Genomic DNA, 21,841 nt, shown 5'->3' with positions numbered 1-21,841 from the left:
ATTGAGCTTTTATGGATTCTGAGGATTTATTTACAAGTCCCGAAAAAGTTCCCAGAATAACATAAAGTGTCAAGTTTGACAGTCAGTGGCACAGACATGTTCGAAAGCCCCAGAGCGAATAAGACAGACCTCGAGCAGAGATTTTGTCCCCCGCAGCCTCCAAGATCTTAGCAAATATAGACTTGTCTTTCCCTACAAACTGCGCTTATTATCAGACTGAAAAAAGGGGTCATTTTCTTCATTTTCACGCAGATAAGGAACAACGAAATCATGATTTTACCTTTATTATGACTTTGCTGAATATTTTTTTCCCCCTGGGTGCCCAGCATGAGGCCCCGCCAGAAGACGAGCAGCCACTGTGGGTTATAACAACAAGTTTCTCATCTCTGAGCTTTCATGTGTGAGGAAAAAAAAAGAGAAGAGCAACTTTTCACTGTTTAAAATATCTTTAATGGTTCAGTTGGTATAGGATTTGGAAGCATTAAGTCAAGACATGGTCAGCAGCCATACAAAACAAAACCAAATAATCAAAGTCGACTGAAAGGAAAATAAAATAAAGAGGCAAAAAAAACAAAAACAAAAAAACATTTAGGCAACGTCAGGTCATCACAGTAAAAAGACATCGATCCTACTCAAACTCAACAGCATGCTGAAAATCAAAACTGGTAGCAAGTTCAATGACAATCACACACGCCCACACACACACACATTCATCCACAACTTGAACGAAGGCTGTAGAACAACCCTGATAGGTAAAAATGTACAGTAAGACACCTTTTAGAGAGAAAAAAAAAACAATGCATAGACAAATAAAGAATGTTTTAAAACCAAAGTAAACATAAAAAGACAAATTTCTTTGTCGTAGGCGGACAGCCTGACGAATCTGTTGGCAGTTTACATTGCGATGATTGCTGAGGACATTCAAATAGAAGTTATTGCCAACAAGATATAATGGATAACACTTTACCCATCGAAAAAAATGATCTGCTTTTGTTTTTTCTCCTGAAACATTTTAAAAGAGCTAGTAGCTTTCACAAACGTCAAGAATGTACAAACAATGGTCATTGTGGCAAGGCTTCAAAGATCCTCCACTTGAATGAACATTATAAACCACGAGGCAGACATGCTTGGCTTCAAAACATTACATTACAATTATTTTAAGTTATACAAGTTAACAAAGTGTACTTAAAACACATTACATGTTGAGCATGTCACTAGAAAAACATGTTGATTGTTAACAAATATTCATTTGAGCTATTCCAGTTGAGTCAATTAACACAGAGAGATTTTTTTTTAATCAATGAAGGAATAAAAACAGGTTACAAAGATCTTCTTTTATCCATTGAAACAAACATAGAATCTCTGTGCTAAATATCAAAATGTATTTTTTGCAAATATCCCAATGATAATAGTGCAAGAGATACAGTACAGTCAGAATTAGCACACAGTTCTTATGTTTGGCTTCACGAGTTCAGTTACAGGTAGTTAAAAATTAGAGTTGCGTGTGTTTTAGTGTGAACAAAGAGCCTCTGCTGATGACATTAAAGAGCAACTCACGTTTAGATTTCTACTGGTTCTCCATCTTTAGTGATGAACTGGGAGTCAATTCGGTAAACAATAAATTACAACTACAGCTTGTCTCTTGTCAATTTCCTTAATCACGTTAACTTTATCTTACAGATAAAAAAAAAAGCAAATAAAAAAAAAAATACAATCAAATCATTATTGTATTTTCCCAACTATCTGTACAATAATTTTTAAAAAAAGGTTACATGTTACAATAACCCAAAACCAGTATTTGTCTGGGGAGAATGTGTACATCTGTGTTTCATGTGATTTTAACCGCTAGTGTCTTAATTCTTATGCTTTCCTCGTGAGATGAGCATTGTTGCACTCTCAACAGCCTATGGTTCAAAATAAAGCAGCAGAAGAACAAGTGGGGCCTCACTTATAAAACCGTGCATAGATTCGGCCAACGCTCACCCTAACGTAGTTTTCCATTCAGAAACCACATCCACCTTCTCACCGACCTCCTCGTTATCCTGCCTTGTTAAACTCCCATAATTAAACATGAAGGATTAATGACAGGCCTGTTGTGAGTGTGGATACACACATCAGTCAGCATGCCATTCAACTTTCTAAAATCGCAGCTACACAATGAGAAATGCTACAAAGTGTAAAATGCTGCAGATCTTGACTCAGAAGGCTTTAACTCCTTTGTTTTTGTTCATATCTCTGATAATGAGAGGAGCAGCAAATCACAGTATTGATGGAAACCACATGTTCAGAAAGCTAAATGATTCTAAAATAAAAAAAAAAACCTTCAAACTCCACTGCACTGGATGACTGCGTCTGGGTTCTACAACTGACTTCCTAATGCAAGAAGGTGATAAACAGACATGTCACAATTTGATATAAAGTGAAACAACTGTTCAAGAATATTCCATTAGACTTTATTTTACTGCTTCGCCTGCGTGGTAGGTGGTGTGCGCATCATTCATGCCTCTTTCTATACACACCAAATGTTTATAAATGAGGCCCTGTGTGTGTGACAGAAAACAAAAGCCTTTATAACACAGGTAACAAAACAGCTAACTCAAAAACAATTTCAGCCCCATCAGGGTAAGCAGAAATAATTTAAATCTCTCCCCTAACGCGATCAATCGTCACACTCGCTGCTTGACCAAAACTACATTTCTCTTTGCTTCAATCAGCTGCTGGCTGGTCAATTCCTCCGGTGACCGCAGCAGAAATAACACTGCCTAAAGTGTCAACACAGACAAATTAATGTAACACAAAACAAAACCACCCAACAAAAAGGGAGAGAGAGAGAGAAAAAAAAACCTACATTTGATATTCATCCACACAATCTGTGAGTGTTTTCACTGACTTCCTTGTAGCCAAGGCTTCAACCCACAGTGAAGCACTTGAGTGCACCTCAGGTAATGGTGTGCCAGCTTGTATGAGGAGGAGAAGTCGGGGGTGTAAGGGGCTGGGGGAGAGTGAGGCAGCCACCTGCTGGTGTCTCTTCCCCTCCTCGTCTGCCTCCCCCGCCCTCAGGTGCCTCTCCTCTCCTGAGCTCATCAGTGTCGTGTTTGTGGATTGTTGTGGATCACGTGCGGGGCAGGATGGGAGCATGGCGGGATGCTGTGGGGTGAACTGAGGAGGGTGGGGAAAGGAGCCAAAGGTCACTGGCGCCTATCCTCCGTTTCTGAACGTGAGAACGCCATCACCACATCCTCTGCACCTGAGACACAACGGCAAAATGTCAGGTCAGTCCTCTAAACAACTTCTATTTAAACTGGGCAAAGACTGAAAAACAATGACAATCTAATTTACTTTAACTGGTAGAGATGCAGGGAAAAAGAGTTTATAAGGAGAATAAAGTGTTACAGTCAACTTGTCAGAAAATCACATAAACCAAAGATGCAGAAAAGCCCTACTGTATGATCATCTGCATTGTGATATAGAACAGGCAGAGCAGCTATACCCAGAAGTGTTCATTGTCATTATGGATACATCTGCATTCACTGCGCTGCTTTTCGTCTACAGCAGGTCTGCCCAAATGGACCAAACACTGGCCCGTCATAATGTCTAATATGGTCCACCAGAGGTTGCTGATGAAACATAAGGCTAAAAAGTCCTAATACAGATGACTGTTTATGTTGTATTATTTTTGTGAGGTTAAATGCTCTTTGAACATGAAAGATCCCTCTACAGGCAGACCAGATTTGTCCGAACTATCCACTAGATCTGATCACCCCAGACAAATTTCAGTGCAAAGTGTGGAGGGAGTTGAGTTTTCTGCAGGTCCTTGGATCCTGTCGGTATCCTGTAAATCCTGTCAGCCATGACTATACAGCCGAGAGGTAATACACAGCCATGAAAATCCTTTTGGTTCATTCAGGTAATTTCATCTATTGCCCTGTTCACCTGTTGTGAAAAGCCACCACGTGCAATCGCAGTGCCCTGAAGGGAAGTATTGTAACACACCGAGTGTCCCGCTAATGGTAGCATCCTGCTCTGCCATGATAGCACTTAGATCTGAGGCTTCTGGACCACTTAATCTCCTCTGCTGCTGCAGCTCAGACTGTCTGTGAGTAAACAATACCAGATTACAGCTGGTGATATTAACCTCACTACTGTGGGGGAAAAAAACAGTCAATGGGCCCCGAGTAAAGAGACTGAAATGATCTACAGCACAGAAGGTCAGATTTCTTTCTTCTCCTCTGGTGCTTGTGTCACTTCTACCAAGTTAATGAGAACCAATGAGTAATTAGAGTCTCATATGGGTTGAGTCAACTAATGGATCCTGCCAGCTACACAACAATACTTTGTCAGCTGGCTGTTGTTTAGCAAGGAATCATTCATTAGTCTGTTGCCAAATGTGATTCATCAAGTCATCTGGGCCTGCCAACACCTGCTGAGATAGTTTTTCCGTGACATGCGAATATACATGTTGCAATTCTATTTGAGTCAGGTCAAGCAAAACACTCACCAACTGGCAAGAAATTGTTTTAAACTGAGCATTTCAGTCGGTAGATCCTCTGAAAAAAGAAAGAAAGCCAGAAACACTTCTGCCTGATGAAGTAGAAAAGTATTTAAGTCCCTCTTGCACTGTCATGCTTGGCAGCCTGGTTAACTGCATTTGCTCGTTGGTAATGGAAGTAAACTGACTGTGAGATATATATGACAGCACAAAGTACATACAGCCACACCGCTAGTGTCCTCAAACCCTTCATTAAAAACACATCTCGCTCTTCAAAGAGAGAAGCCTCAGCCACAGTCTACAGTCAGTACGATCATGGAAGCTGGAGACATTTGACAAGCTACGATCACACAAATATCATTAACACCAAGCTCAACACCTTTTCAAACAGTTGACAAGAATGTCTCATGGCACCTTGCGCAGATCTATTTAAAAAAAAACAAAACAAAACCAAAACTCTCCACCACAGCCCTTAAGTGCTTGTTAGATTTAATTATTTTTGAGATATGAAAGTAGGCCAGAGACTGAAAGCTTCTGCATGTATTTGGCACAAAGGGCGGACCCTCCTCATCAGACAGCACAGACCCTCCAAACACAGAATTTCGTGCTTCATTTGGCTATCTCTGAGGGGACGATAATTAGTATGTTTCTATTCAGGTCGCTGAGAGCTCGGTAAGATTGAGACTTTTGGGGGAGGGCGCTTTTTAATACGAACTTTCAAGTTTCCTCTCTTCCCATGGGAGCTCATTGGCTTACCAAATGAGGTTATGGTGAAGAGGAAGCCGATAGGCAACTGCAGCACCGGGAGAGGAAACTAGACAGTGATAAAAAAAAAATATAGCCAGAGACATGCTGTTTGACTTCAGTTAATAACATAAATCTCATCTGCTTTGAGACAGCACGTACGGATAATGATGCTTGAACAAGAGACAATTATGTAATACCACACATTAGGGAACACGATCTGAAATACAGTACCGCTGAAAAGCGCTGCTGTTTGAGACCACGTTTTGGCGCATGAACTTGCAATAACACCCATTTTTCACAATAAATGCCAGTCTGAATCTTTTTGTTGTTGAGTGAAGGAGGTCACCCTTGTGTAACAGGCAGTTCACAGGAAGGGCATGTCAGACACTGTGCAACTTGAGCCCAAATACCAGCAGAAATGCTCTCAAAATACATCCACAGGGCCAACTGGATAGCTGGGCTATATCTGTTTTACTTGAGCACTTTGACCGAGAGTCATGTTAGTCATGGAGCTTGCCCTGCCACAAACACACACATGCATGCATGTATACAAGCTCTAGCCAACAGGATGGAAACGTCAGGTCCCTCAAAGCTGTTGCCTAGTGACAGATAAAAATCAGACTGCTTCAATGGATGGCAGGCTGCTGCTGCTGCCTATGGGCAAACATCTTTTAGGCTGTTTGGATGCGGCTTTGGCCCCTCCCTCCACTGTGCACAGATCTCCTCCTCAGCCGGCCTGATGAGAGTATACAGAGCAGCGCTTGATGGTGGATTACATAAATAACAGCAACAACGTGTATGTCCGCCGACTGGTCTTCCATAAATACTTTAAGAGTAAGAAAAAATCCTTCTACTTTGTCTCTGTGATTTTTTTTTTTTACTGCTAAGATCATTTCTGTAATTAGTGAATGGGCTTTATGTTAAAGTTTGAGAGTGCTTTTCATTTTCAAATAAATAGTGCATACTGATTATAAAAGATATCAGAGAGAAACACAGCAAAGAGTCATGAGGCCATGTCTCAAACGCAAACCGATGCATCAGGCTTCGTCTAGTGTGAAAGCGATTATTCTAGCTGGTCAAGACAAAATTAGGGTAATTGATCGGGTGTTCAAGTCATTAAGCAAAAATCTTAGAAGATGATCTTTGGATTTCATCCTGCTCCAATTTAAAAAACAAACAAATCTGAAGACATATACTTGGGAGATTTTGTAAGGGGAACATTTGACTATTTTCTGACATTTAATACACATAACAATTAATAGATTCATTCCAAAAAAAAAAACAAAAATAAAAGAGGGATCAATGAATAAGTAATTACTCACAGCCCTAGCTTCACTCAACAAAACCTCCATATATTCACTGAAGTTGAATGTGTAGTTGAGAAAATGTAGGCTGAAATTAACAATGAAGGTAAATCGTTCCACTGGAACCTCTGATGATAAGAGAGCTGAGAAAGTAAGTTAGAGGCATCACACTGCACTCCATGAATCCCTTCAGTCTGAATAAACAGGGAAGCAGCCACATGATGACGCCCGTGTTGCAGGGATAAGTTATTAGTCAGAGCAGCTACAGCATTTGAGGTCGCAATCTGTGCAGGGTCAACTGAGAGGATAAAGACCCCCCCCTCCCCCCATGAAAACAACAGCAGGGACGGGTTAAGAAGCCCTACACACAACAGGGGAGTGTGTGTGGTCAGCATGATGACACCAACAAACACAGTGGGTGGACTTTTATGAATTTAGACTTGCAACAATTAGTCAATTAATTGGTCAAAAGAAAATTAATCTCTAATTAAATTAAAACTGTTTAATAAAAGGATTACTTGTAATTTTTTAAATTAAAACATCTTAAGAATTTACTTACTTAAAAGTGTCTTAGATGGAAGACTTTGCTGCTTTTCTTTGTAACTGATGAACTGATGATACTAAATGAAGAGCCTTTTTAACTCAGCGCTGGCTTTGTCATTATTGTGCTGGAGGACATTCCATAGACTTGTCAATTAATAAACAGTTGAAAGACAATTTAAGAACTGAAGTCAACTTGTCTACTCTATTAAGTTATAGCCAAACATTTGTCATAATATTACACTGAAAAAAGATGGCAGTGTCAGTGTTTTCCATCAATTCTGTGTTAGCAGATTTCTAAGAGAAAATACAAACCTAAAAAAAATCTTATGAAGTACATAACATATGCAAATGAATGATTGCACAGAGAATGCCAAATTTGTTCTTCACTTCACATGGTGATATTTCAAAGATTTAATGAGCTCTGAAATTAGTTTTAAGCAGCAACAAACTGTTTTCTGACTCGTTTTTTTTCTCTATTTAAAAAGACCAGTGTGTAGGTTTTAGTGACACCAAGCAGTGATGATGCAGATGTCAACACACTGAATAGCTCACATCTCAACCACCATCATGGTGGTGCAACACGGTGGACTCCATGAAACAGAACCTTCTCCCTCTGTAAATTCAAAAGACTAATTTTAAGGAAAGAAAAACACTACGGTTCTTGTGTCAGGTGTTCATGCACCAATGAAAATATAAATATTAATACATTGCACTTCTGCCAATAAACGCCCCCTGCACTGGACCTTTAAATATGGATTTAATTAATTTTACATTCTATAGCACATATTAGAAAATAAATTAGATTCTTAGGCAGCAGCTTTTCAGAGAGCAGAAATCAGTTTTCTTTTAAGTTTTGGTTTGAGTCGCCATTGGAGCTGAGTTCATCAGAGAGAAAACAATCAGGATTCATAACATTCATGTCGGAAATGTCCTTCAACATTTGTATATACGACCACATTTGGAATAAAGAGGAGAGCATATCTAAGGAAGCCTTTGTGTTTCAGTGAGTTAGGCAGACGAGGTACTTCATAAATCTGAGTCTCTGGCTCTGATTCATGCTGCAGTGAGGAATGTGATAAAGTAAGAATCGATACCACTCTGCCCTGCCCGAGTCGCCACACAAAAGCCAGTCCTTGCTCTGTCTCACATGGCTTTCACTCTAAAAGCCAGGTTTAAGCTTTGCATGATGCCAGTATTGTAACACAGACAAAAAGAAACGAGATTGTGTATTGATTGCACAAGGCTGCAGTCATATCTGTAACAAGAGAGGCCATATTTCTGTAAGGAGGGATGGGGCTGACAGAGGGAGATTGGAATATCACACTCTGGTTGTGTAATTAGCACTCCAGCTTGCCTCGAGGCCCCCTAATGACACCTGCTCAAATCCACCGATGCAGCATGTCGCAGCAACACCAAAGCCCACAGGGAAACTTGGGTTTCCTGGGACAAGTGAGGTTGCTATGGCAACGCCTCATCTTCTATCGCCTTTTGTTGAGGCCCTGAGACTCTTCTGGGAGGAGTAAACTTTCCTTGTCAAATCCGACAGGATAACAAGTCCTGAGATGTCTGGCTATATGTGCTGCTCTGACAAACCCTATTATTTGATGTGTCATGGTGTCAGTTATAGAAATCCATGAATAAGCGAGTTAAAGGGGGGAACAATAGACTGATTGGAAAGACAAAACTTTTGTACTCTTCATATTATACTTCAACTATGGTGCCACTGAAAGCTCATCATGGAAGGAAAGTCATTGTTCAGTTTTACCCAGAAAGGAGCAATTCACACACAAAGCAGAGCCACCACCCCTCAAAAGTCACGGCTCGCTTGATGAGTTTACACCATATTAATTTCTAACACCACATACAATGTACTGCTCACCCACTGTGCCACCGAAACTCAACTACATCAAGGTATTCACAGTGAGAAAGCTGACTAATACACAGTTTGGCAGTGAATTCCTCTTTGGCCTCATTAAAATTGTGAAACAAAAATCTGCATTTGCATGTATGGAAATTAGCCAATTAAAACTATCTGAAATGCTAATTATGTGACCAATAGAGTTAAAAGAAATATGAATGCAATTCCCAAGATGGTAATCTCTTTGTTTCTTATGAGAAGGAACCAGTTTTGGGGAATGATTCAGCGTTTCCAATCAAAAGTGATAAGGGATGACAATTTCTAGACAGATTTGACTGCAACACCTTTAAGTTTGCTCTTTATCAGAATATACTAATCTTACAACAGTTGTGATGTTATCCATTTGTCACATTAGCCTTTTTGTGCCCTCACATCTCTGCTTCAATTTAACATTTCCTGAATACAGGCTGACTTTGACTTAGAGTAATCAATATCTGAGCGTGTCTCCACTACGCCATTTCGCCCTCAGCACCCTCTAAGCGTGCCGCTACTCGATCGATGAGGCCATGTCTGACACGAGACACTATGACTCCATGCTGCGACCCCTTGAGGACACTAGTATCAGAGCATCCTGCATCAGCATGTTTGAAACTGCTGTGGCTGGACAGGGTGTGAGATATATCTTTGGTTGGAGCCATCTGACCCTTAATGACCCTAACTGTAATAGCCAAAGCACTTTTCCATTTTAACAAAATTCAAACAATGCATATTATATTGGGGGCAATAAAAAAAAAAACTGCCTAAGTAGCAGACTACAGTGTATTACTCCACAACTGAAAGGCCCGAGTCATCGGCTCTAAGTTATTACTCATCAAAACAGCAAGCTCAGTAGCAATGATAGAAAACTGTGTTTTTTTTATAGCATATAATTTTTATCATAAACATGTGTAGCTCAAACTAGACATTTTTTCAAAAACAATTTCAGCTCAGCAGAAAATGGAAGACAACCTTTAAATTTGTCTTTTCACGCTGACATGTACCGAAAGAGAATAATACCAACTGAAGCTATAGGCTTAGTGTCTGCTGCAGAGATTGACCAGAAGACCAGTATGAGGCCTGAAGGTGAACAAGCTCCAAGCAGGGACATTACTGATACCAGATCACACTCAGACAAATAACCTTTGCCTGGGAAACTGCTGCCTTGTGACCATAAAGAAGCAAGTAAACCACAGAGAGCAGAACCTGATTGGAAATTTAATCAGCTCTAAGTGTCTTATCCACAAAATTAACCACATTTTGAAACAAGAATCACATAAAATCTTTGTAATGTTTCACACGAGTGATGCTGGTAACAACTAATTTCCATGTCAGTTTAGAAACGGTCAAAACACAGCAAAATTTAATTTCTACATTGTAAGTCGTCTGAAAAAATGATTTTCATCATCATTTCATCATTTTCATCAATTAAACTTTTGATTTTTACAAAAGTTTAATTGATGAGTCAACTAATCGTACAGTTCATTTGTCATTTATAGAAGGTTTTTAAGTAAAGTTAATTCTTAAGAGGCACAATGCCTGTGAAAGCTGCCAGGCAACACAATGTTTCCTTTCATCTATTTTTCCCCCTATCACCAAGTCTGAACCTGAACGCCACCTCAGAGCATCCCTGAATGTGCTGACACCCACAAACTGCCGTCCTTCAGCACAGCGTTTAAAAGTGATTAACTCTCAGCTAACTCCACGATGCCTAATCACAGATAAGGTGCAGAACACAAATAATTTATTAGCACACGAGGAGGTGGCAGGCTGCCAAGTGACACTAAATGTGTGTCTGTGATGTATAATGCATATTCGGAGCACCTTTCACCAGTCATACTCTTCCATAATTAATGAGGCTCTTCTTAGCAGTATTGACACAGCACAGACATGGAGTCCTGTATCTCCTAAAGGGCAGAGAAAAACAAAAAAAAAAGAACGAGGGTGCGCTGCACAAACTGACGACTAGTCTGCAGTTGTTTAAACAGACAAAAAACATCCCTCATAATGCCATCTGCTCCTTAATGAAGGAAAACACTGTTATAATGCAGTCTACACTGCCCATGACGCAATGACCCACATTTAAATTTCATGATGCATCCCATATTGCAGAATGAAGCCGAATTTATGACGACAGAACAGTACAAAAAGATAAAGTCACTGTGCCTTTTACTCGCTTTTAATATTCTGTAGAATCACAAACCTAATCCTTCTCCAACACAGAAAATCACAGATTTATCAATTCAAACATTGCTGATTGTTTCCCTGCAGACAAAGGACACGGACAAGGAGACATAACACTTCACTGTTGCTAAAATGTCGCAGGCAATTTTCCTCGGCTCAAAGCTCCCCTGAGGTACCAATATCGTAGAGGACAAGGGAGGCCTGGGTCCCAGCGGGTTTACCACAGGACGACAGCAGGGCTCCTGTCTGACAGTCGTGTTTGGACTGAGCCTGGAAAGCTGCTGATAAGTCTACTTACAGAAAAATCATCTGGAACACTTTGCTGTTGCTCTCTCAGGTAACTGCAGTGCCTCCCCACTTAGACCGTTTTGTTTACTCTAGCACCCTCTTGTGGTTTAAAAATGTGAAGAATGCGGAGAAATTAAAGAAAGCTCAACAGCACCCTCTGGTGCCCTGAAAAATTAAGCCCATCATCTGTAAGGTCATCATCCATCCATCCATTTTCTATACCGCTTATCCGTCAGGATCGCAGGTGTAAGGTCATCAAACGCAAGCAAACGTAGTCTTATAACAATACATGTGAATGGTGATGGCTTGATTTATCATTGGGTGAAAAATATGGATGGAGTTGAACTCATTACTCTATATGTACTAACTGTGAGAAGTTGTGGTGAAACTGCTGATGCACTTGTGCTGAGGATGAGTCACTGGTTTCCAGTCAGCCGCACTGTTTGCTGTGTGAGTAATCTTAGAGTGTTGGTGGGCCGCTGAGTCGGCCTCAGAGCGCAGTAAGGGAATCCGTTAGGCCTGTTGGTGTAAGGACTCAGGGGGAGTAACGTGTGTGTGTGGAGGGATTTTCCCTTGTTCACACAATAGTACTTCTGTTACATGTGAAGGTGGTGTTTGTGAGGTGATATAAATGCATTTCGAATGAACCCACAGTCATGCACTCTTTATAAATCCAAATATAAAAACTAGTACTAGAACTAAACAAGCTTCACTTATTTCTCTGCATAGAAAAGGCTAACTAACTAACTAAATCACAACTGAGAGTGAAACAAACGCCAATCTGTTTGTTTTGAGTAACACCGGACAGCCGCACTTCAGCTCTGTGTGTGCATGTGTGTGAGTGTGTGTGTGTGTGTGCACGCATGCATGCACGTGAACCCCATCCTTACCCTGGTCTATGTTGTGCTGTGGTAGCTGGCTCATCTGACTGTGGACCACACCTGCGTAATTCCGCAGAAAAGCCTCTTCACTTGGTGTAAGCTGAAGAAGAGTAAACAAAGTGACTTTTCAAGTTATAAAGCAATACGGGAGACAAAAAGATTTTATCTAAGAAGTAGTCAAGTATGCCTTTATCATGCTGATAAGCGAAATTATATTTCAGTCAAAAAAATTCTCCCAGAGGTAAGTGTGTGACATTTAGGATCCAAAATGTTTTATGAGTTTTCGCATGAAATAGTTCAAAGAAATTATTTTGTTGTTTTGGTACACATCTCTATCTTCAATCACTTTATGGTAACAGGAATATTTGACTGTTCTGCCCATGTCGAAAGTGAAAAAGCTATTTGTTTGTTTGTTTGTTTTGAGAAAATGTACTTCTGTCACAGTGCTGACAATCAAAGTCAGTCTGTCAGTCACTGAAAGTAGAGCATCTGCTAATGTTGTCTCTTGGTGACAAGTATATAATACACTTGCTCCTGTAAACTTGTTATAATTTAGAAAGCAGTCAGGTTTTTGGTTTTTTTTGTTCTGCAGAGGCTGTTAATTAGCTCATCTCTGCTCAATTCCTCCACACTGTCAAAAGGGAGTCAGACATAGAAAAACAAGTGGATATACATGCTGAGTGATGTTGGATTTGACATCAAGTGTGTGCCTCTTCCAGAAATGGCAGAAAAAAGTTCAGATTCCTGACAGCTACACAACCATGCCCACTGGACTTCAATCTAGGTTGCCTCCAACAAAATTAAGAATACACTCAAATCTAACATTATTTTGACAACAGTAGTTGTCATACATAGTTTCCAGACTTGTTATCACAGTTTTCATAGGGGGGAAATTTCAGGCTTGCCTCATTTAAAGATATGTGTCAGGACATTGTACTTACATTGGATCCCATTTTCTTTAGCATGAGCAGGACGCGCACTTTCTGTTGGATGTACATGTCTTCAGGAGACTTCCCCGGGGCCTCCTCGCGGTTCATCCCCCCTTCTCCCGTAGCTCTGGACACACAAACAGATACACATTACACAAGCCCTGCAAAAAAAATAAAAATCACCCCAATGCATACACTAAGATTTAAAAAACTGTATACACTGGATTGTCTCTAGCCCATCACAGCCCATCAAAGAAGCTAAAACTGTGATGTTCTCATTTGTACTCTTCTATATGACTACAGTATTACAGAGATTGACTATATCTCAATTATTAAATTTTTTCTGACCTGACTTCTCTGAAGTGATGGACAACAGGAATTATTGTGATAAACAATATAACAATGTGTCATTTTAGGACCATTTTATGCCTCTAAGAAAAAGGATAATATAAAAGCACAACGATGCAAGTACACCCTTTCACAGAGCGATGTACTCTTAAGGACTTAGATTACAGAAGAAATCACAATTCAAGACACAGCAATTTGAATGAATATCCTAATAAATTAAAAAAATACAACTACACAATCAAAAAGTAAAATGGATTCCAGGGCGTTGTATTTACACATATTTGTTATTAACAAAATTGAGAACAGCAAAAATCATCAAGGTCATGTCATCTATTGCTTAGTCGATAAGAACCGTACCACAAGTCTATAACGTGACTGTTGTGACAGGTCCATACATAAGCATTTCATGCATATGAAACAGTGGTGATATTAGAAGTCAGGGGCCTCGTCTCAGCGTAGTCACAGTGCAGGTTTGGCATTTCACAGCGTGAATGCCTGTTATTAATATTGCATGGCAGTTTTCACACAGATCTCGCCCCTGCCTGCTCCCTCTATCTCTTCTTCTCCGTCTAACTAATGACCTATTTTCACTGTCAGTCAGCAGAGATGCAAAATATAGGCAAAGAAGGAGAAAAAGGGGGAGGGAAAAGAAGGCGATAAAAGGAGCTGCCAAAGCTAATGCAGATGACAGTAAAGGGATAGGTTCCGCTGTGATGGCGCACACATACACATCAAGGTCGCCTGTTTTTGCATTAGATCTCTGCTATAACGCACCAACAAGACAAGGCACACGGCGCAGCTTGATATCCAGCCTAACTTTGCTAATTGAAAAAGCTAAACACGCAGAAGAAATATTTCACAGAATAGAGCAACATTAATCTTTAAAAAGATGAATCTAGTGACACAAAAATAAGATCTAATGGAGAGGAATATCAGTATGCAAGTCAGGATTTGTTCTCCCCTACGAATCTTTCATAAAAAGCCTATGGGAGCCAGAGTGACTCTGATAGTTCTGGCAATTTATTTTGGCCTCTTATCTATACAAAGGACCACTAATGCATGTTGACAGGCTGTTTGATGTGGGGTTATATTTAATTGAGGAGCTGGCTCGCCATCCCTCCCTTCTCAGAGCCTGTGTGTGTGTGTGTGTGGAGGGGGGAAGATGAATGGGGCACCGTTGGCCATTGGCTGGCGTTTGGGTGTCACTGTGAACGTGTGTTCTCATCTAGATTAGAGCAGCTGGAGACCATGCTTCTGGCTATAGTCCTTATAATTACAACAACCTTTGGTGACTGTTTACTGCAACTAGCACTCGACTTCATCTACTTGTCTTTATTCAGACACACAAAAGGAGTAGCAGGATACTGAATGAGGTGCGGATGAATACATTAGTTATTCACTCTCACTTAGGCACAGTTTAATTGGAGAGCCAGTGTAGACAGAGATAAAAAGATGGAGAGCTTGCTGGCATCAGTTTCTCAATACACCTTCAGGGTGGTGGTGGTGTGTGAATACATCTGGGTGGGGTAGTGATACAGAGAGCATCTTGGTGGAGGGTGTAGAGCATAGCAGTGTCTCCATCACAGCAGCAGTGACACGTTTGATCACATCTCAAACTCAAACGCTTCCAAAAAAAACATAAGAGTCAAGACCCCAGGCAGAGAGACAACATACAGAATGAATGATATAAGCTCAGGAGCACCAGCCGGCCCGCCTCAGACCCTCACCGGGATTAACACAGTCACTGCCTATGAGTGAATGGAGAGTAGATGATGAGGAGAACAACTGAAGAACAGTTACTCTAACTGCCAAAAGGTGTCATCTTGTCTTGAGATGTTGAAAGCAAAAAAACATCCATTAATATTCAGGCATATTTTGGGACTTGACAACTTAACCATTTGAATGTCTGCTAGTGCACAGAAGGCCAATATATTCCATACTCATCATCTGTATAAATAGGCCCACTGCTTTCATGACTGAGGTATTTCTGATCCTCTGATGTCTGCTTTTGAAGTTGAAAATTGGCCATATTTAGTACCATCTCCCAGACTGATGCCTGTTTTACGGGTTGCTATTTGTGTTTTGCCATCTTGAAAAAAGCATTTAATCTCATCCCACTTTTTTGACGATATCTGTAATAAGAAGAACAAGCGCACAGCATGGAATCATATGAGGAATCCTTTACTCAGATGCTATCCTTCTCTAGATGTCACCTGTTTTTCTTCAGGCTGTGGGGTGGGGGGTCAGAAAGATTCATTTGTAGGTCACTATTTTGGCAGTAGAGCAGCTGCAAAAGTGGAAACAGTACGATTCCGGGACTCAGTGAACTGGATGATAACATATATACAACAGTTATTAACAGTGTGCATATGATTATGTAATGGGCAGTTTCATCCAAGCAATCCCACTGAACAAAGCAGCATCCCACCCATGTTTATATTTTCAGCAATGCTCCAGATGGTACTCGGCTGCCTGGCGTACCAACACCTCACTGCCACACACTTAAACTCCAAATGTCCTCACAGTCAGATGTATTATCAGGAGGATATCAATATTTTCATTATCAATTAATGCTGTTTTTTTTTTTTAATTAACTGCTTAATTGTTCTATAAGTGAAAATGATAGAGAAAAATAAGAAATCACAATTTCTTGGGGAGGGGGGCTTAAATGTCTTAGTTTGTCCAAGAAGTAGTCCAAAACCTAAAGGTTTTCATTTAAAAAAATAGAAAATGCACTTGCACATATGCTTCTAAAATTATTTATGTCTGACCCAAACTCAAACCTCACATATTAAATTTAAAACCATATAAAGCAAAGAAAAGCCAGAAATTCTTACATTTGAGAAGCTGAAACCAGCAGATGTTTGCGGTTTTAATAAAATCACAATCAGTCGGAACTGTTGTTGATTCCTTTTCTGTGACGTGTAACTGATAAAACATTGAACTTCTACTACACAACATTTAGATTGATCTATCAATTCACTGCAAGAGGCCGACACGATTTTTGACAGTTTAGACCTAATCTGCTTTTTGTACAATATTTTGTATGGTCTGACGCATCCACCAAATCGTTTTAATAAGACTGCTCAAAAGAAAGAAAACATGTATTATATTTTTATACATGTTTTATGTTATACAGCTAAAAACACATAAATAGCATTTTGATTAGAAACCTTGAGTTGTATAGTTGATGAGGAACGTTATTCTGATGTACACACTCTTTTATGTAACATGTCTTAGATGATTTCAGGGACCACAATAAAGATCCTGTCAGGCTCCTTTGTCTGTGCTTGATGTTGGGTTCTAGAGGTGGGATGGCTCAACACTAATCCCTCAGGGGATGCTCAGCCAGCCTAAGACGAATGCAGCTAATATTCCAGACGTAATCAAAGGCTTTCTTTAATGCTGATCTAGGCCTAATCCCCCACTCTCTGCCCATGTTGGGCTCTTGTCAGTGTTGTGATGTCGGTTTGAGCTGAGATATCGAGCTCTGTGAGCCCCTCCGGGCAGCTCAACCAAATCACAGCTTTGCTGACACTGAACTGAGAAATCTAAAAGAAACAAAACAAATAAGTAAACAAACAAACAACATAAAAGCCAACCTGTGATCTGTGCACATGGTGGCGGTGGGACACAAAACTGATATGAATGAGGTATACCTTGCCTGCAATCATTTTAACAGTTAACAGTTCTTTCTGGCAGTTCAGTCTAGTGTCAGTTCATGGCATTTTCACATTTATCAGGGCTTAATGATAGGAATGGTTCACTTGCCTGGTGCGAGTAAAATGCCATCTGAGGTTAGGGGAAAACAATTAAACACACTATTTTTTTTCCCCAAGCTGATAATGGATGTAATTGAGGAGTGAGACCATCTCACTTCTTTCTCATCTTCATTGACAGTTGCACATGCAGAGCAACAATGGACACTTGTGAGGAAATGATGAAAGGTAAAGACATTTGCAAAAGTCCAAATATGTACTGTGCAGTTTGCAGCAAACTGGAGAGAAAGGTGGATAAGATTAGACATGACAATTACCTTTAGCGCAAATTGTTTGAGATCTTAAAAATTAAGTTGGGGGGGGCAAATTCCTGACAGGAAAAAATGAATAAACAAACAAACAACTTTTATGAAATACTTTGTACATATGTACTTGGATAAATATTGTTTTCAGACTGCATAAACATCACAGTAGATTTAATTTTAAAAACTTATTTAACTATTTTAGAAGCCTTCTCCATGCTCAGTTACAATGGTGTATACAAGATGGATGTGTTGCAACCAACTGTGCATTACAGAATGCAATTGTATTGCAATCTAGTTTTCAACATGAGCAATGTACCGAGAGACTATTGCATCACAAGTCAGCAGCTGATGCCCTCTGCGCACATGTCAGTAGACTGAATATCTGCTCAGGGTTTCTTGTGTATATTTGTGTGTCAGTATGCATTAAGATTTCTCAAGACCATTTTAACACTGTGACCGGGCCACACAGTGCAGTGAGGATCTGCTGCCAGAGATTACAGTATGCAATGTGATAGGCCCTCACATTTGCTTAGGGTCATGAGGGACGGAGGCTGCCACAGTGCACCGGCCCAATCGCACACGGCCCAGTCCACTTGTCGAGCTTGAAACCCAATGCAGAGTCAGCTGCTCACATGATGCACAATGTTTGATTGTTTTAGAAATCTAATTTCTCTAGCAAGCAGAAAAAACAAGAAACAGACCTCTGAGTTGCCGGACAAACAGTGTCTGAGTGGAGCTGAGCTTTACACGAAGGCCGCTGAGAGCCAGAACCCAACCGAGAGAGGTCAACAGCCGCTGAGACATGAAAAATGAGAAGGAAAAATAACTTAAATTCAATCATGAGCTGCTCCGACATCCAAAGCAAATGTGTGAGAAACTTAAGAAGGCTAGAAGCCTGGTGTGGCTGCCAGCTGGGTACTGCCAAAAACCTAGCCTGGTTCTGGAGACCAGCTGTGTCACTGCAGGTACACGCACACATGCACACATACACCTCTACTGATGACTTAACCTAATAAAACAACCAGCGATCATGCTGAAATTAAGGAACTTTCTAATTCAACACAGCAGTTCAGTAAAATCAATTTGACTGTTCATCAAATGTTGAAATAATTAGGCTGCAAATGTCTGAAAATAGTAACATAGAAGTCCAATGGTCCAAAGTCTGAAGATACTAAATCACATCAAACAGAGAAAAATCAGAAAACTGGCATTTTTGCTTGATAAATATGTCTTTGCTTGATAAAAATGAATTTGTCCCTTAGGACAAATTCAATCATAAAATTAGTCTGATCTTATCCAAACCTCGCTGGAAACATAAAGAGAACTATTTTACCAGCAGACTGACTCTTCCAAGTCGGGGCAGCATGGGGTCCTGAAACAGTGTGAGCCAGATGAGCAGACACTGCAGGCCAGAAAGGCTCTGGCTTGGACTCGCTGCATGTCTGCATACTGCCTTTGTGTGAAGCCATCTCCTCACATGTACAGTGCCCACAACAATGGCTACAGTATTTGGGGACAATAGTGATGAACTGGATTGTGAAAACATGATTGATAAGTAGGTCATGTCTTGTTGTCACCACGTGAGGCATGAACTCTAACAGTCCTGCTAAACTGTACAGTCTTAGTTCATAGCTGGGTTTCTGAGGGTGCTTAACTGTACTTTGACTATTTCTGTGCCACGTGACATTGATGCTAGGAGCTAGAAAGGGAGAGTTACAGTAGGCAGGACATGAAATTTCACAAATTAATACCTTATGTCACTAGCACTAGGACAGCACAAGCTATTCTTAGATAATTAAAAATATATGCTACTGGTCAACAAATACAACCTTTATAATACTACTGCAGTTCAACTGGGAATTTCTATGACATCTGTTTTCCAGAAAAAGCATTCCACCATAAGAATCAGGCGCGCAGGGGTCGTTAATTTTTTCAAGATACCAAATTTGATACAACTGGGTTTTCCACAGACCATGTGATATAACATAATTAAATTCGGTCCATGAACATTTTAGCTCACTCCTCAGGGTACCTCAAAGGAACTGAAACAGAAGCTGCTGCCTTAGGCCGGTCCCTTGGGGCTGCTGCTGCAAATCTGCAAACGCCAACGTCAGAGATGAGCGTCAAAATTGTTAAAGTTACATGATCTATGTGCTTGAAACAATACAATCCAATGCAAATGTGCAGGATACCATGCACAACAGAGAAAGAGCAGCCAAGTGAAAAGATAGCAATGTTTTCGTTGAAACATTTAAAAAGCTGCTGTGGTTGTCTGAAGGCATTTGTCAACTGAACTGGCTGCATGAGCCCCGAACACATGCAATCATAGTGTGAGGCTACTACGTTGGCAGGTTAATGCTGACAAGTTCTTATGCCAAACACAGAGCGAGAGGTTGTGTGATAAACCAGCCCACCCTCCCAAACTGTGCTCCCAGACAGCTGATGAGATCCCCGCAGGGCTTGAGGGGGTTGAGCAGGCACTGAAAAGCACCTGCCTTCCAAGTGAGGAGGCAAGGAGGGGAGGCAGACGAAGCCAACGCTCCTAATTTCTCTCCAAAATTCAACCAGCTACAGGAATGTGCAAACTAAGGCAGCCTTGACATACTGAAGTCTAGCTTGTTGCTAGGAGGATTCAGAGAACTTGCCACCGGCCAAGCCCTGATTCCCGCTGGCTGCAGCACTCATCAATGCCCCGCTGCTGCCGGCAGGATGCCAGCTTCACCACTCAAAAGGGTTGTCAGCTATCTGACAAGTAGGGGAAAGCAGACACTGTAAAAGGCAGGGTGACACAATGCATCCAGGAGTGGCATGATCCAAAAATAGAAAACCAATGAAGGAGTTGTGTGAAAAGCAAACTTGAACATGAAAACCAATGTGAAACAGTGGCCACACGTACAGTAGCCTTTGTGGTTGGGACAGCATTTTAAGTGTCTAAACCTAAGCATTGTCTTGCCTGAATGGTAGGCGTTTGGGAAGTAGGACAAACGGGTTTGTAATTTCTATTTATATGTAGGCATCATGTTCGTGTAGACTGCTCAATTTCTTGTCAGCAGGAAACAGAAAATACGGTTATCTAAGAAACGCTAAGTAGTTTTAAAACAGTGTTAACACCGTTCATAATCGTTGATACAAGTAATCCAAACGAGGCTTCGCATAACGTACACAAACGTTAGCTGAGATTGGTACTTTTCAGACTGTGGATTATTTCTCGATTTCGGAAGTTTTATTCAAAGACAAACTCTGAATGAAAAATCATAGGGCAAACAAAAACGCCTGAGATGGATTTCTAAAAGATGGGTAACGTTACACATGACTGTGAACGGTTCTTGTTATCATGTTGCGGGACGCAGACTGTTCAAACTGTAGCAGCGCTCTTGCTAGCAAGCAGCTTTTTTTCGATACGAATCTTAAGGAATATCCGTCGGGAGAAATTTAAGGACGGTACACTCAATGGATTACAAGTCGCATTCATTTTAACATGACAAGGATTTAATTTAGTCTCCACCAAAGCCGCGCTATCCTTGGCAAAGGACCCACTGCTAACCAGCCAAGCTAGCTCGCTAGCATGCCCGAGACAAAAGCCTGAATGAAGTTCCAATGGGTGCAAACACCATCCAGGTACTGCTCCTCTGCCAGAAGTGTAAACGCCGGGATTCAAACACACGTATCGTTTCAAAAAGCCCTGACAATGTTTTCCTCATCAAGAAAGGAGACATATGCGCTTACCCCTCCTGGTCCAGCTTTTCTTTCTTCTGTGCTCTGTTTGAATGGTGTGTTGTTGTAGGAGGGCGTCCTGTTCCGGGGTCACATCCCTCCAGTCGGCAGAGCTACGGCGAACTGACTCAACGCAGCGAGTCCTACTGGCTGTGCAGTACCGCTGCCGACCGCTGGGGCCGCCACTGGCCCAGTCATCGCAACATGGTCTCCAGGATCTACTACTAAACTTAACCTGTATGTAAAGGCACATCTCTAAAAATACAGAAACCCTGGTACGAATTTTTACTTTCTGGATTGAACCGACTCGTTTGTGTTGGCGCACACTTTACTTGCTAGTCACCTTTTCTTCTCTAGGTTTAATTAAGGTTTCCCCACATTATAGTAGCACAAATGCAGATTCATGTTTATTAGGAGGTCTGAGCACGCTGCAAAGAAACTTTTCCTGAACATAAACAGTAACATGATAAAGAAAATAACTGCTCTCTCTCCACCT

The 21,841-nt window shown here is 40.8% G+C and overlaps 1 protein-coding gene across 2 annotated transcripts; it reads right to left on the bottom strand.

Annotated features, from left to right (window-relative positions):
* Positions 1–427: 427 nt before the first annotated feature.
* ctnnbip1 (catenin, beta interacting protein 1) lies at positions 428–21,524 on the bottom strand. 2 transcript variants are annotated; one of them, XM_046395955.1, is made up of 5 exons: positions 21,358–21,524; positions 18,333–18,426; positions 13,272–13,386; positions 12,340–12,430; positions 428–3,247 (listed from the first exon to the last, which is right to left on the bottom strand). In XM_046395955.1, exons 3-5 carry the CDS (start codon positions 13,365–13,367, stop codon positions 3,189–3,191), a joined length of 246 nt encoding a protein of 81 aa, XP_046251911.1. In that variant the 5' UTR covers positions 13,368–13,386; positions 18,333–18,426; positions 21,358–21,524; the 3' UTR covers positions 428–3,188. The 2 variants fall into 2 exon arrangements, with proteins under 2 accessions (XP_046251911.1, XP_046251913.1); XM_046395957.1 differs by lacking the exon at positions 18,333–18,426 and having other exon boundaries at positions 21,358–21,490.
* Between the last annotated feature and the right edge of the window lie 317 nt (positions 21,525–21,841).

This window comes from Scatophagus argus, chromosome 8 (assembly GCF_020382885.2).
Source record: "Scatophagus argus isolate fScaArg1 chromosome 8, fScaArg1.pri, whole genome shotgun sequence".
In the NCBI taxonomy this organism is placed as follows: domain Eukaryota; kingdom Metazoa; phylum Chordata; class Actinopteri; family Scatophagidae; genus Scatophagus; species Scatophagus argus.
This window is presented reverse-complemented; position numbering and strand designations above follow the sequence as displayed.